The sequence below is a fragment of the Rhopilema esculentum genome, chromosome 17 (assembly GCF_057945365.1).
Source record: "Rhopilema esculentum isolate cy_ngs chromosome 17, ASM5794536v1, whole genome shotgun sequence".
Classification (NCBI taxonomy): Eukaryota; Metazoa; Cnidaria; class Scyphozoa; order Rhizostomeae; family Rhizostomatidae; genus Rhopilema; species Rhopilema esculentum.
In genome coordinates this window covers 3,925,843-3,940,969 of record NC_142831.1, presented here as the reverse complement: position 1 = coordinate 3,940,969, position 15,127 = coordinate 3,925,843, and the positions used below count along the sequence as shown (strand labels likewise).

Sequence of the window (15,127 nt, the reverse complement as noted above, 5' to 3'; positions counted from 1 at the left end):
CTTTACAATTTTTATTTTTTTCTTAAGAGGGGGCCTTTTCTGCCTATCAGAAGCTCTTTGATTTACTAACTCGGTAATTAAATACCAATGCAATATAAAGGGCATAAAGCTCCCTCAGACATCATCATCAAGAGCGAGTTGGGCCGTTGGTACATCGGGGCAAATTGCTCAAGCTACCATAAGGGGTTACTAAAGGAAGTTACGCAATAACCCCAAATATGATTGATAACTGGAAGGGAATGGACAGGAAAAACCTCTTTTCCCCACCGATGCACCAGTCCTACCTAATAGCATCAAAAAACGCCAAATAGCATAAAAGATGCCTAAAGGTATGAGAGATTTTAACGATGCCGCAAAAGAAACTCAACACACAAAGCTGTATTTAAGGACTCCGAAGGACTCCCCGCCCTCCCCATAAACTAGTAGAGCAGATACAAGAAAAACGTAAGGTAGTGTGGCACAAGAGATCATAACGAATAAGAAATAACAACAATTTCAAGCAAATTAGTTAAAGCTCGAAAGCCCCTCGTGAAAATAACCCTGATGAAATTTCATCTCATCATCATAAAACCGCCACTTGATGTATGTAATAAAAGGAGGGGTTTTTGGTTCCTAAAGTTCCTAGAAAGGAGATGGGTGGTACGATCTGAAATCAGAAGCGTAACCAAAATTTTCTTATTGAGAAATAAACAAAGGCACTTGCCACTGATATAATCATGGTATACCTAACAATCTCACATTTCCGTGAAACCGATAAATTATTGATAATATTCGCAAGGGCAGAAAATAATTTATAATCATAAGTAGGCATTTTGCAACCCAATAAGAAAAAAGTCTTTATGCTTTTTTTAAAAGTATCGAAACGACAAAAGTCTTTATGCTTTTTCTGCACTCTACCAAAACGACATGATTATCAAATTAAAGCTTCTATTAGAGTTAACGACTACAAAGGTAAACAGTTTTTTATGTACAGATACTACATACATGATATTAAGATCTAGATTTGCAAAAGCATTTTATACCCATTATGCCATCAATATAAAAATGTAATGGTTATCTGAAATGTAATGTAATGGAAACCAATAAAAATAGATTTTTCATTGAACAAATTAAAAGCAAAATGTTTCAGTACACTTTGTAAAAAGACTCCAACAGAAAGCAACCCTAAATTTGCTCTTTTATAACATGCCAAATATTGGCATTGCTTGTTCATTTATTATGGTCGAGTTCAAGGAGCATCGGGTTTTGGCCCCTCCATCCCATCGAAATTCCCCTTTCCTCTTGCAGCTAGGATCCTTCTTGTGGCAAATACGATCGAGGCTGTTCCCACTATGGCGCCAGCTACTCCACAACCGATTGCAACTGCCAAGCCAGATGAAGATTTTGGTGCATGGTCCTACAAAAAAGGTTTAGGCCCGTTGATAAATGATCTTCTATCCATTGATCATATATTGTACAGAGCCTAGCTTACTGATTGCGTAAAGTATTTATTTGTATGTTAGTAGTTGCAAAAAGAAGCAAAAGATAACAAACTACTATTAAACTAATGAATTAATGAGGTGTACAGGAGCAAATTAAGAATGCCGGGATTAACGGGCAGCTTTTGATACCTGGGATACGAGTAAAATGTGGATTCTTAAATGCTTATATTAAAACTTGTTTTGATGAATTCGTCAAGAAAAGACGGTGTTTTGCCAATCATGTCAATAAAAGTATTAAAAAAGCATTTGCTCGTATGTTGCAAAATTTTAATTTTTCTTCCTTTTTTATCAACAAATTCTTTAAAAAAGACCACGTCACCACAGTGCCTTTACTTTCCATTGTATTTTCTTGCTTCCAAAGTGCTCTTTGACAATTCAAATTGAATTGGTATACTTTGCTACAGAAGGCGTGAAGGTGTTGGACATCGAGAAATAAGAAACAAAACTCTACTGCTTTTAAGCAAATTTCTCAATCAATCATATTTTCGTAGCACGGTTCTTGTTTGATCTTTTAAGAAAATTAAAAAAATATACTTTTTGCTTTAAGAAACTACTTTCATCTTTAAAAAAGAAGCAAATATATTGACTACAAAAAGTGATCCTTGGGTTTAATCATTGTTGATAAGCTTAAATCTCAATTTCTCGATTGGTTCTTTACCCCTCAACTGTAAATTTGGTTAACAAGACCCACCTTGTCATCCGCGATACTCTTTCCCGTTCCAAGGTCATCTGTGCTCTCCTCTCCTATAAAAAGGATAAATGGTTGAAATGAATGACACAGTTTTTTACTATATGTCATTTTCTAGACAAAATGTAGATTCTCAACGACAAAGGGCATATGAGATAACGAGGCTGGGTGGGCTACACCCCCCCCCCATCCCTTTCCTAATCATCAATTTGCAGAAAATTTTCGACGACAGCTTTAGATTAGCTTCAGATCATTTCAGAATATTCTTTGCATTCATTTTCTTGCAATCGTTTTAAACTTCTTTAAAAGCATGTCACGTTTGATTAATTGAAACCTTAAAATAGAATTCATTAGCCTGTGCTCCAACTTATTAGTTAGGGGTCTGGAGCACAGACTATATTAAGCCCCTTGGACCTCAGCTTATTTCTTTGAAGTTAAGCAGTAAAAGGATTTATTGCACTATTCCTTTCTTCTATTATTTTTACTCTATTCTTTTCAATTTTTCTGCGAAAAAGAGGGGGGCTAGAGCAGACAAAAACCTATAGCAAATGAGTAGTTGCAGTTTCCCGTCCAAGCTCACTAAGAATCGAAAGTATCAACAGCAGCTGAAGAAAGAACCCTTAATGCCTATGGTGATAATTTGAGGCTAGGGCGATCCTAATCCAGTTTTTCTAATAATTATCTTTACTAGAAATCTTTAAGACCACAAAATAACAGTTTTTGCATGAACATTTTCGAAGCACAACTCATCTGCTAACAAACTCTGCTCTGCTTTGATGAAACCAGAGACAAATTTGCAAAAAGTAGTTGTCTTTGTTTGTTTATTAAGCTGCTCTTATATTTCTAGCAAATCGATTCTCGCTGGCCTTTAAACGAGAAGGTAGTGTAGTCAATAAATGAAAACATAAAGTAGACAAAAATACGCATTTATGAAGTGTATGTTTGCTGTTGTTGTATCTGAAAACGAGATATTACCTGGCTCATAATAACAGTAATATATCTTTGTGTTGTATTTATCTTCGCTTGGCCCATATGGATGGGCTCCAAGAGCTCCATTGGTATTGCCATTGTCATTATCATCATATTTGACAAACTCACTGGCAACCTGAAATGCAACACAACAACAAAAACTCATCATATTGACATTTGTTATCAAACTCCGCATTCAATGCACTACGAATCCTTACAACTCTGATTTCGAAGCATGGGGCTCTAGATACTTCCAAAGAACAACTGCCTACTTCATATTCTTTGCAGAGATAAACAGTTTCTCGACTGAATGTTCACTGTAGTTTTGATCTTATTATTTGAAGTATCATAGAAAATATTGTCCATAAGGAATCAATTCAATCCAATAATTCATACAAAAAGCTAAATCATTTATAGATAAGTATTGTAGTGTTGTCTAACAGGGATACCGGAACACATTTTGGGTTGGGGGCATGTCTTGGCAAATTGAAAAACTTCTGTACTAGTTTTTTTCATCATGATCCTTGATGTCATAACATACTTCTGCAAAAAGGTGAGGGGCCTATAGCCACCAAGGCCCCCCCGGTACGGGCGTGCTTGTTTGAACAAAGACGGGGAAGACCAAAACGCGTTTTGTCCACAACATTAGAGAGAATCTTGGTGGAAGAGGTTTTGTAGAAATTTGTCAGATGGCGCAGGATCGTGACTTGAGAAGTGGTTGTGTTTGTAAAAGCTCTAGGTCAGGGACTCAAGTACAGTATCAGTGAAAATTTCATATCAGTAAAAGATAACTCAAAATAATGTAGCTAGCTCCTGTCTTAAGTTTTACCCCGATGCCAGAACTGTCACAGCGAGCCTTGCGCTGCTTCATTCAATTATTAAGATGTCCTAGATATTATACTCACTTTCATTCCAGCGACCTTCTGACACGTAGGTGAATCATATGTCAGTAAATAGAAAGGCATCGTATTTGGTAGGCTGACCGGTTTGCTGACGTCACCCTTTGTGCTGCAGCAGTACTTGATCTCGGTTGATGTCTCGTCGTAGTTGCCGTCCGGCAAAGCTCCAACATGCCGATTTCTCTGATCAATCTTAGAGTGCTCGTCATCCCATTTTATAGAGCCCTCATCCATTCCACTTGGGCATACACCTACATAAGCAAGCACAGACTTTATAAATGTATTGTCCATTGTTGAATGTCTTTTTTTTTAAAAGAGTTGTTAACCAAGGGGCAAAGAAATCCTTGAAAATCTCGTATACCTTTAGCTAAGACAGTCTGGACCTCCCAGCTTTCACAATAACCAAAACACATTTCTTTGATATTCTCCATTCAAGTCTCAAATCTCAGATGTTTCTTAGTAACTCTCTGCATTATTTTAATGAGCCTAGACATAAAGGTGGTGCAGAAGTCTATGCTGCAATACAAATTATTATTCGGTATTTAGGGAATCAACCCCGAAGTTTGATAAACCTACTGAAGAGTTTGATTGGTGTCGAGGGAATCGAATACAAACCAATATGCCTCTTACCACATTTCTTCAACAGAAAAAGCTTCGAGATATGATTTAATTAATCATTTGATTGACACACGGAGAGAGCACCTGATAATGCTTAGGCAAGATAATTCAAGAATAGGTACTGTACAGTTACATGATTCAACTTTCCTTAGTTTTATTGTGACCAATTCCTTGGAAGATGTATTTTCCAACATACTTAATTCACAAAGCTTCTATTTTGCATGCGAAATTATAAAGAAGGTTTTCAACGTCATATAATCCTTCAAACCCTTTGGCTATGTTACTTGCATGTTATGATAACCAGTGGTGAAAAGGGTGGTAAGCAGGGACACCGGAACAACCAAGGGACAAGGGGGGCAGGCTTGAGTAAAAGAGCATTTTAAAGATAACTCCCAGCTTCAACTTATTCCTTCTATTGACTGCCATGGTGAAAGGGTGATAAGTTAAAAAGCCAACCCAAAGAGGTTAGAAACTTGACTGTTTTTCCACTTTTTCGAAACTGCTCAATTACTCTACCTCGCGGGACAGTGCCTATCGATCATTAGCTTCGGCACAAAGTTTTGATGATATTTTTAAGGCCCGTGATGCATTATGGTTAGGGCTAGACGAGACTAGGAACCCAATTAGACATCTATACTGCCTACCAAGTAGCTTCAAGCTCATTGGTGGAACTTTAACGTAAGCGGCGAAAGTTCATTGATCGTTGAACGTTATTGCTTACTATTTGATGATACATGTACGAAATATGTTATAAATTTTTATTCGCTCTAACAAAATAACTTGCCTTTCTTGTAAATGCAATATTTGCCTTCTGGCCAAAATTCACTTCCACCTTCAGGCTTGTCCTTGATGCAAAATCTTTGCTCAATGCCATGCTGCGAGAAATTCCCAGCAAAATGGTAGTTCGCAGATCTCTTGTTTGAAGGCTCAACGTCAGCTGTGTCATGATATGTAAAGCCTCGTTGCCAGGCTTGGCCTCCAAACTCTGGACATCCTGTTACAGCTTCAGGTAAGCCATATGTCCCTGAAGGCCATAGTACTTCGGCCTGGATTACTAAAAATGAGAGAGCCTTGCGGAGTGATTGGGAATAAAACGGGAATAGACAATGTGTTTTGACCTATTATCAAGCCTTAAAATATAGTTCCTTTGAATGATTTCTGTAAATTGGCCCTTATCTCTAGTGAGTCCCACAAGGAAGCGTAAGGAGAACAATTTATGCCAGAATATCAATTTCCAGAGGCAGCTGTTCACCAATCTAAAAGTAGGGTAGCTGAAAAAGGCGTGACTGAAAAAGATTAAGGTAATCCCCTTTAGAACACCGGAAAGGCCCCTTTAAAAAATACTTGCTTCTTTCCACTTGTAATTTATGAATAGTCAAAGATTTCAATTATTATAAATATATATTTTAATAGCTTGAGGATACCAAGCTATCCAAGTTAGAAAATACAACATGTCATTAAACAAGATTAAACAAACAAAGAAATGAGCAAATAAGGGTTCCGAGTCAAGAAAAACTGCCTTCACTTGGGCTTCGTTGGAGTAAGCATTTTAAAGTTACGTTAGCGTAAACTTTCCAAACATTTTCTAACCTATTATTAGGAAAAAATGGGAGGGCTATAGCCCCTGCTAGCCCAATGGCTGCGCGGTGCCTTTTCAGAGGTTATGGTGAAATGAGACGTTTTCTTTATTCATCATCAAAAAGGCCAATACAAACATGCCTGGGGAATCTACTGTCAATTCAAGTTATCAAGTCCTAAACTATTTGGAAATCTAATATAAGCTAGCCAGTGTTGTGGACTGTACTTGGAAGGGAAAGATATTGTCTTCAAAAATATATTCTTCAACGCAGGATAACTAAAACGTTAGTTAGAGGCTTGGAGAATATACGTATTTCCAACGCCTGGAGCACGAAACAAATCGTTGCCTGGAGTATAAAATTTCCTTAATACTGGCAAAAATGTGCTTAATCAATAAAATGAAAAGAAAATTGATCAATTATTACAGAAAGTAGGGATGTCCTCATGTCTATCTTAAGCATTTAAAAAAGAAGATCCTAGGTATGGTCCAAAGGACGAAATTCTTATCAAGGGAAGGGGGTTCCTTTTCAGCTTTTTCCTGTTCAGTACTGAATTATGACGGATATCGAACACAATTTGGCAATTCCCTTGGGGGGGGGCTGCAACCCAAGAGACCTGCTTTCAACGATACTTAAAGGGGCGTGGCTGCTAGATAGGATAGTTAAGTTTGTGATGGTCATTTACTTTGATCTTTTAAACTTTTAGCTTTCCAAGTGATGCAATTAAGTACCAATTTTTTGTTTGTCGACAAAGGGTTTAAATTAAATACATAGCATCAATCTGATTGACTGCATTTGCATATAATATGCAAAGAATATTTGACCCAAACACATCCAAGTTAGAATTAGCACGGAACTGTATCCCATAACCCAGATGCTTATAGTTTGGGAGGAGTTATGAAGAAACAGTTTTGACAACAAAATTAAAGAATTAAAGCTTACCGGATAATAGAAATGCAAAAGAAAGAATGCAGATGCACGTTTTATTTTCTATGATTTTCATCCCTAAAATTAAAAAAAAGATGCATTATTTCCGTAATATAAATGTATTATTGGTGGCATTGTGAAAGATTAGCAGGACTTGCATTGTCATTTCACATTTACCGAGTGACTAACGTTAAGTTTCTGAGATGCACTCCACTTTCACAATGAATCTATCGTAAGTTTTCATTTTACAAGGCCATTCAACCTCAATCGTAGCAAGTAATGGTAAAGTTAACAGCAAATTGAATTATCACTGATAAATCATGGCATAGCTGCATATTTTGAAGTTATCTACTTTGCTCAATGCTGGATATGTTGAGTGCACAGTGCTCACCCGATTGTGGAATTAGGACCCCAATCGAGGATTCGAAGCCTAAAATATTGAATGCTCGATATCTGGTTCCAGGCATAGAGCATCTTACATGAATACGTCTCCTTCCTATTCTGCAAATGTTGACTAAGTACATACATTGATATGGTCAAATTCATTTTACTTGCTGTCATCGCTGCAAAGTCTAAAATCTTACATTCAAGTCTTCAGCAACAAAAAAGGAACAAACCTGGCTCATTGTATAACACTGGCAAGCATTTGCACACAAAGGTTTCCTGCTTGGCGCAAGACTCAAATGCAAATTAGCTTCAAATCTGCACAAAAATCTCTGCTCTATTTCAAATTAAATTATATTCCACAATGGATGCAGCGAATCATAATCTGTAATGAGCAAGTTGGTGGCCTACCGGATACAAGCATTTTCTTGCAGAACAACTATCTCAGGTCTCAACACTCTCTAGAAACTTCAAACTCAAATTCTATCCTAAGTTTCACAATAAAATGAGAAATATCGACTTACCTTTTGCTGGATTTTTGCAAAATTCAAGAATCCATATTTTTTAATACGAAAATCTTACAAACTTTCGCTCCGGGTTCGGCCGGTGAACTCAGTTCATTGGCTGCCACTGAATAACTGGTCACCTGTTTACCAATCAAGATCGCGCATTGTGTGCTGACGACATCCTCAAGTGGTTACTCGACCAAGCGGATAGCACTTGTTGTTTGATCTTTTGCGAGAAACCCCATACAACACAAATTACAGGCAGTAAACCTAGCTCATGTTTGGATTCTATTTTGCTTTATAACTCTTGCTTAACTAATCTGAGAGTTAAACGAAACCGTGAATTTTCATTTTATCCTAAATTATCGTGATTTGTAAAGGGAAGAATCATTAGGCTTAGGTTGAGATTCAATATGTTGGGAAAATATTAGATAAAACAAAATATTGCTGGCTTTCATATGACATAAGAGAAAACAAGAATATTCACCTTTAGCTATTCAAATGCATAGCCTATTGAGAATATAAATTTAGTATGCAAGCCCATGGATTGTTGTAAGTAAGCCTTAAAAAGAAATTTCTATTTTGAACTTCATCTGACAGCAGTTTAATGTTGAAAAATAGGCCGTATATTTTGTCAGTTATCCCTTTCAATCCAATGCGAATGTAAATCTTGAAAGGAAAAACTTTTGAGAAACTTCTGTGATGAATTGATATACGAGAGAACAAATTAAGAGGCCACAAAAACTGAAAAGTCAGAAATAGCTTTTTAGACTTTTGTACAATAAAGCCAAACACATATTCATTCAATCAAGCCTTTTACCATTATCACAAAACTGTGATAAATCAAAAAAAAATTAACCTTTGGTCTTTTGGCCAGGTCTATTTGGCGTCAAAGCCAAGGCTAGAGGCTTAGGAAGAAATTTTGTTAAAAAGCAGCCTATTATGATGCAAATTTTCGATTTTTGCGTGCAATTTTGAAATCATACTACCTCATGAGCAAATCACGTGATTCCGCAAAATACGACACTGAAAATTCAGCGACAAAATTGTTAGAAAATTTATAGATATCAGTTTAAACAGCAAGTGAAAGATTAATTCAAAACAAAGAACTGAATATCTTTTTCACGAGTTCGCCCAATAAATGTTGTCCCAATAGCTGCTTACCTTTTCAACAACGATTAGCTTCTTTATATATCAATTTCTATAATACGTCATAGAGAATTTACAATGCACAGATGACTTTTATATTCTTAGTATACTCTTGCTTTGCTTCTGTATATTCTTTTCTCTTTATTATATAACCAGGCTGATTTAGTACAAAAATACATAAGGACAATACAAAAAGGAATTTTGTGTAACATGCAGGACTAAATTTTATATCAGTGAAATCGAGATGTTCTGTTTTCTAGAGCTTAATTCCCAAGCATTGACGGCAGGACACAAAGAAAACTGACACAAAATCATTTGCACACTGTTTTCGGTCACTGGCTTTTTGGGCCAAGGATTTTAAGAGATCCCGTGTGTTGTATGACAAATTATACTTAGATAACCCGATACCTTCAATGTGTTTATAAACCATAATTAAATAACATACATACAAGATCAAAAATTTTTCTTCGAATTTTTGATACTGTATTTGTGTTTTTTAATTATGGTTTATAAACACATTAAAGGTACCGAGTTACCTAAGTATCATTTGCATACTGTTTAGATACTTAAATACGTCCACCTTTCTTTGATGCAACTGCACGCTACAATTAGTATTTGTCTCTGGCCAGGGAAGCACCATCGTAGGTTAAACAGAAAGCCATAGAGATCAGAATGCAAAACACGCAATTGCTATTGCCACAGTTGATGCCAATCAGCAAAAAGTTTCCCATTCCCTTCAACGGCTCTTCTCCAGTGCTGCCAGCAGCGTCCATTGGCGTTGGCACCAATGATGATTCGGCCTATGTTTTGCTTGGAATCTGTCCTGACGTCTTTATGCATGACAATAAAAACAAGATTTGTTGTGGAAAGTGAATTTTGTGGAAGGATGAATTCCATTACCTGATTATAGACAGGGTTTATTTGATCCAGTTTAGTTTCAGTCTTCTCTTTCTTTATTTTCTTCCGGTTACAGTAAAGTAGAACTTTGAAATAGGGATCTAAGAAAAACAAACAATTTTTAAAGGATAATGGATGGAGGGAAATGAAATAACAGAACGGTTTAAAAAGGAATTATTTATGCCTACTTACATTACACTGATCATTAGAGCCTAGTTCTCATATTCAAAGTTAGGGAAGGCATAGGAATCGAAAGATGGAAAAGTTGGTTAGGAGCAATGATGCCGCGGAATGGGGCTCAGTGGGGCTCAGTCTCTATTGTTGAAACTCAGAGAGGGTCTGGGGGGCTAAGCCTCCCTTTACCAGTGAGTTCATATTTGGTTGGACGAATTCTGTTTGGGCAACCCTTTATTATACTATAGACTTCTCATGAATGTGCAATTTCTTGTCAGTCTTTTTAGAAAATTGAATAGTTTGAGTGATTCTTCCACACAAAGGAGAGTCTTCAACGCAAAAAATTTAAATTGGGTGGGGTATGGGTGTGGTTGAAGTTCCCTACAGCACAGCCTTCCTTCCTAACTTTGTAGAATGGCACCACTGGTTTGCAGATCTTGCAAATTGCTTGTATTGTGTCTTGTTGCCAACAAATATAATATCACCGAGATTTTTTTTGCAAAAAGCACGGGAAAGCAGAAATATATCATATTGATTTAAAGTACTTTACGCCTGAAACTTGAAAAGGTATAAACGTCTAGGAATGTCCAAAGGCAAGCAGATGATTGGTTGTGTTCTCGACCAATCCTAGACGTTAATCTCTCATCTAGTTGCAGAGTCCAAGAGAGAAGACAAACTCTTCCTATCACACGAAAAACTGCTTACTTACTTATTGTTTCTTGTAGCATAGATTCTTCATGGGCAGAACATTTCAGCATTCTTCCTCTCATCACAATTGCAACTAACTTTTCTTCTTCCTTTTTATAGCCAAGAGAAACCAATACAAAGCCTGGATTTTCATGTTCCTGAAAAGAAAACGCATCAAAAGAAAGAAAGCTTGCAACTTTCAATCGAAACTAAAAACTAATACTTACTGTTATTGATAAAATTTCATAAAACTATATAAATTCTCCTGGACAAACAGTGGAAGTTTTACCCCGTCTGCTGGACAAATATTTTGCAATCCAGAAGGGTATTTGTCTCCTAGGAAAATTTTGCGTGCTTTAGATAAATCATTCATATGGCAAAAGATAAATGTGATAATTGAGAGTACAGAACCCTACTCCTCTTTCCTTGTATTACGTAGCTTGCACACGCTGGTGAATAATTGCAATTTAAATTGTAATGTACTATTTATGTCGTCTGGAAATGTATGAAATGCTAATATGATGATATGACCGTCACGAACATAAAACAAGACAAGTCATACAATCAAATCTTAAAAAAAATTTCATGAAACCTCAATAACTACATAGATGGATAAAAATTAAAGTTAAAGAAATAAAAGAAGAATATTTCGTCTTACTATATCCAAGATCAAATTATTCTTGGATTAAATTGTTGATTCAAGGTCATGCAACAATCTTCTCTTCTTGGGTGCACCCTTTGCCCTGCTAAATGAGGCTATATGCTTTGATAAATATATCTTTATAAGACACTTAAGAAATCCAGCAGTTATCTAATCTCTTGGTAGGAAAATTGCTAAAATACCTCAAATTCGACTTGTATTTCTTCTTCGACAATATTTCGTTGTGAAATATCATACTTGTTGAGTTCGATTCGAAAACCTCCAAGAAGACTTTCCTTGTAAAAATCATCAATGCTCCACATACTGATTTCAACAGTGGAATCGCGAGCTGTTTTTCTCGTAAGTTTTATATCAAGCTTTTGATTAAAATCTGGGTTATTTGAATTCTCAATAGCTGCCGTTCTTCTAGGAATGTGGCGAGTCTTTAATGGCGTTATCAGTAGAACCTTGATTCTTGTTGTAAGCTCTTTGTTTGGTACATTACATTTCAGTCCCCTAGCATTTATGATTTTTATTTTGAAAATTTGTTCGTAGGATTGGTGGTAAAATTCGACTTTGATTCTCCCATTATCGATGGAGCAGGATTTTTCAGGATCCTCTGCTTTGATTCTTTGATATTTTTTCCACAGTGTTAGTTGATCATACTTCTGAGACTCAGCATCTAGTGAAAAAAACTAATGATTAGAACGAAATTCTAGAGAAAACAACCGAGCTATTTTCGCAGCAGAGCTATTTGACAATAACCTGGCGATACCTTGATCCGGATGCTTGATAAAATGCCAACAAATACAGAAGAAAATCAACGCACGATTATGAAAATGTTTTCCTTGGACATGGTTTCAGCTTGGAAGGTTTCAATTCACAGTTTTCATTAGATATTCCTTGCTAAGAATTACCTAAAATATCTCCCTTCATAAGTGTTTCGGTAAAAAATACCTCATGTATGACATGACAGTTTTAAAGTTGATTTGATTTTGAAGGATGCTTGTTAATTTAAGTAGGAAATGAATGCATTGAGAAAGCAGACTCCTTTGAATTCCTTGTTGATTTAAAAGGGGGCATATATTTTTCCACCATTTAACAATACAGTGATACATGCGAAAGATTCTCCCAAGTTTCAATGAAATATAGTCAAAACAAAAAGAAGAGAACTTAAGTTTCTTGAAGGCTTTGGCTCATTTACAAGGGAAATGAATGATTTTTCTGTACTCTGAGAAACAAGTATCACTTACTCATTTTACACATCATTAAACTATCATCTTCCTCCTCGAAAAGCATATCTGTTCTTTCCACTGCCAAAGGTGTTTTATCTGTTACAGCCTTCTGTATGATGAGCCTCTCTTCTTCGGCCACAACTTCATCTTCTTCCAGCTCATCTTTCACGTTCTTCTTACGCCTTATACGCATAATCATGTACACTACAACAGCAACAGCTAGTAATCCAAGCAGAATAAAAACCCCAACTACAGTTTTCTTTATTCGGCCCATAAGTTCTCAAGAGCTTTTCAAAAGTTGCTCATTGTTTTCAGAACAAATCCATAATGTTTTTCGATACTTATTAGGCCCATCTGCTCCACTGTTATTGCCATTGCATATCCATTGCAGATACATTTCTTTCGAAAGCTGTAAAAAACCTAGAAAGTTCGAGCAAATGGCTGAAATGAGTCTAATTTATGTATCCTCAAGCCAGTACTTGCTTTAAGCCAAAACATTGTTTGGTGCATCTATGAAAGGATAAAAAAGGGCTAGCAGAGTGCAATGCTGATGGTTGGCTGTAAATTTCATAAGCTAGACCTGAAAACTAAGTTGTATATTATATCGTAAATTATTTTACCTTCTTTTCTATAGTTTTTATCAAAGAGCCTAAGCTTTTCAGCTGTTAGGATTGGGATCTGATAAAAACATTTTCATAAAACAAGATAAAGTTGCTCCATATTGGCTACGTTGTTACATATGTTACAATAATGTACTGTGCTTGATCTTGAGAAATAAGTTGAAAATACATTAAATACAAAAAACTAAATTCTTTTTATGCAACCTGTTTATAAAGTAACATTTAAAGTGAAAAATGGATAATGAATGCTTTACCTAAAATGTAGGATCCCATTCGAAAATTGTCATCTTTCTTTTAAGAAATAACACAACGATAATTTTTATAGCGGCTTCAATTCAATGCTTCATATTTTCACCACCGCGCCGTTTTTCAAGCTTGAATGGGCAGAATTCGCTTGACCAGGTACGATTACTCATGCGTTTCACGTTAAGTGCTGTTACGGGTTGAAAACGTAAAAACCCAATAGCTTGAAGCATACGCGGACGCACGAGCGAGCTATCGGATGGACGCGCAGTGCGGGAGTAGCCGGAGTAAGAGCAGCGGAAAAGCGAAAATGAATCTTTTTGCATCATCTTTCCTTTAGCCCAGTTAGCCTAGACAGGTTCTTATATGAATGGTACTTAAAGGCAGTATGTCCCCCATTGTCCTCAGAACCTCTTTTCATGGCCACGACATTAATGTATCGTTGAATCAATGCACAAATAAACAACAATAGCGAAGAACCACAAAAGCGTAATTTCCCTGAGCAACACAAAGGGGACCGACTGCCTTAAAGTGAATTTAGGCTATCAAGGTTCTTAAAATAAGTTCTTATATTCATGGAGCAAAATCATAATTTTCATACCATGCACTAATATTATACCTAAAGATAGTACAGACTTAACAAAACAAATACATACTCAAACAAACACATAGCAAAATCTCTAAAATGTCTTTTAAAAGACAAGGGCTTATATGTCAAAATCTTGGAATAAATAGGAATAAAAATTTGTGTACTTTACAAATGCTGATTATTAAGAGAATTTATTGGAAAGATGGAAACAATAGAGACAGTATTGTACTTTGGCTTAAAAGAAAAATTGCTTTGTCAAGTTAATTTTAGATATAAACAGATAATAATACTTTATTTAACAGCTTTCACCTAGAAACCTTTACAGCATCTCCACTGGTAGGAGCCTAACTTGAAATTTTAGCGTGAAAAGGTTCTTATGTGGAGGAGGCCTCAATTCTAAATTTTAGCCTAACAGGTTCTTAATCCAGATTCTTTTATGTGGGTTTTTACTGTACCCCAACTTGTTCTTTGACTCAAAGTTAAAGAAAGGGATATTTGAAGGGATATTCCTAATGTACTTTTATCAAGTCAGAGTTGCCTGATGATCACATTCAGATAGCTTTTCATAATGGGTTGTAAAAGAATTCAAATTCCACCTTAAAAGTATGTATGTGGACTTGAATAACTTAATTCGCATACCATTTAACCTATATAGTGAGGGGCTGCCAAATATACTCTGGCAATCTGGCTGAGAGTATTTCAATTTGCTTGTAGGTAAGAGCAGGAAAATATCAGGCTAAATAGAACATTTTTGGAAATTGATGGGCTAGCTGGCATCGTAAAAAGTAAAAACAAGAACAATCATACTTCGTTTCTCTAGAAGAATTTTTGAGAAAGCTTTCAT

The 15,127-nt window shown here is 36.1% G+C and overlaps 2 protein-coding genes across 4 annotated transcripts; both read right to left on the bottom strand.

Annotated features, from left to right (window-relative positions):
• Window positions 1–450: 450 nt before the first annotated feature.
• LOC135683026 (uncharacterized) lies at window positions 451–8,318 on the bottom strand. Of its 2 annotated transcripts, none has more exons than XM_089113346.1 (7): window positions 8,068–8,318; window positions 7,175–7,237; window positions 5,440–5,709; window positions 4,044–4,288; window positions 3,145–3,274; window positions 2,173–2,225; window positions 451–1,396 (listed from the first exon to the last, which is right to left on the bottom strand). In XM_089113346.1, exons 2-7 carry the CDS (start codon window positions 7,233–7,235, stop codon window positions 1,229–1,231), a joined length of 927 nt encoding a protein of 308 aa, XP_088969472.1. In that variant the 5' UTR covers window positions 7,236–7,237; window positions 8,068–8,318; the 3' UTR covers window positions 451–1,228. The 2 variants fall into 2 exon arrangements, with proteins under 2 accessions (XP_088969472.1, XP_065054228.2); XM_065198156.2 differs by lacking the exon at window positions 8,068–8,318 and adding an exon at window positions 7,777–8,019.
• A 418-nt stretch (window positions 8,319–8,736) lies between these two features.
• Window positions 8,737–14,997, bottom strand: LOC148958155 (synaptotagmin-1-like). Of its 2 annotated transcripts, none has more exons than XM_089113345.1 (5): window positions 13,706–14,997; window positions 12,850–13,251; window positions 11,800–12,278; window positions 10,979–11,114; window positions 8,737–10,196 (listed from the first exon to the last, which is right to left on the bottom strand). In XM_089113345.1, the coding sequence occupies exons 2-5, from the start codon at window positions 13,103–13,105 to the stop codon at window positions 9,889–9,891; spliced, it is 1,179 nt and encodes a 392-aa protein (XP_088969471.1). In that variant the 5' UTR covers window positions 13,106–13,251; window positions 13,706–14,997; the 3' UTR covers window positions 8,737–9,888. The 2 variants fall into 2 exon arrangements, with proteins under 2 accessions (XP_088969471.1, XP_088969470.1); XM_089113344.1 differs by having other exon boundaries at window positions 12,850–13,240.
• Window positions 14,998–15,127: the final 130 nt, after the last annotated feature.

Bases quoted from the DNA above. Each gene is read 5' to 3' on its own strand.
- LOC135683026 (XM_089113346.1), bottom strand. From the start codon at position 7,235: ATGAAAATCATAGAAAATAAAACGTGCATCTGCATTCTTTCTTTTGCA. The intron at 5,710-7,174 runs GTAAGCTTTAAT...TCTCATTTTTAG, and splicing joins TTTTGCATTTCTATTATCCG to TAATCCAGGCCGAAGTACTA. The intron at 4,289-5,439 runs GCAAGTTATTTT...TTGCTTATGTAG, and splicing joins ATATTGCATTTACAAGAAAG to GTGTATGCCCAAGTGGAATG.
- LOC148958155 (XM_089113345.1), bottom strand. From the start codon at position 13,105: ATGGGCCGAATAAAGAAAACTGTAGTTGGGGTTTTTATTCTGCTTGGA. The intron at 12,279-12,849 runs GTAAGTGATACT...TTTTTTCACTAG, and splicing joins TTTAATGATGTGTAAAATGA to ATGCTGAGTCTCAGAAGTAT. The intron at 10,197-10,978 runs GTAAGTAAGCAG...TGTTTTTCTTAG, and splicing joins TATGCTACAAGAAACAATAA to ATCCCTATTTCAAAGTTCTA.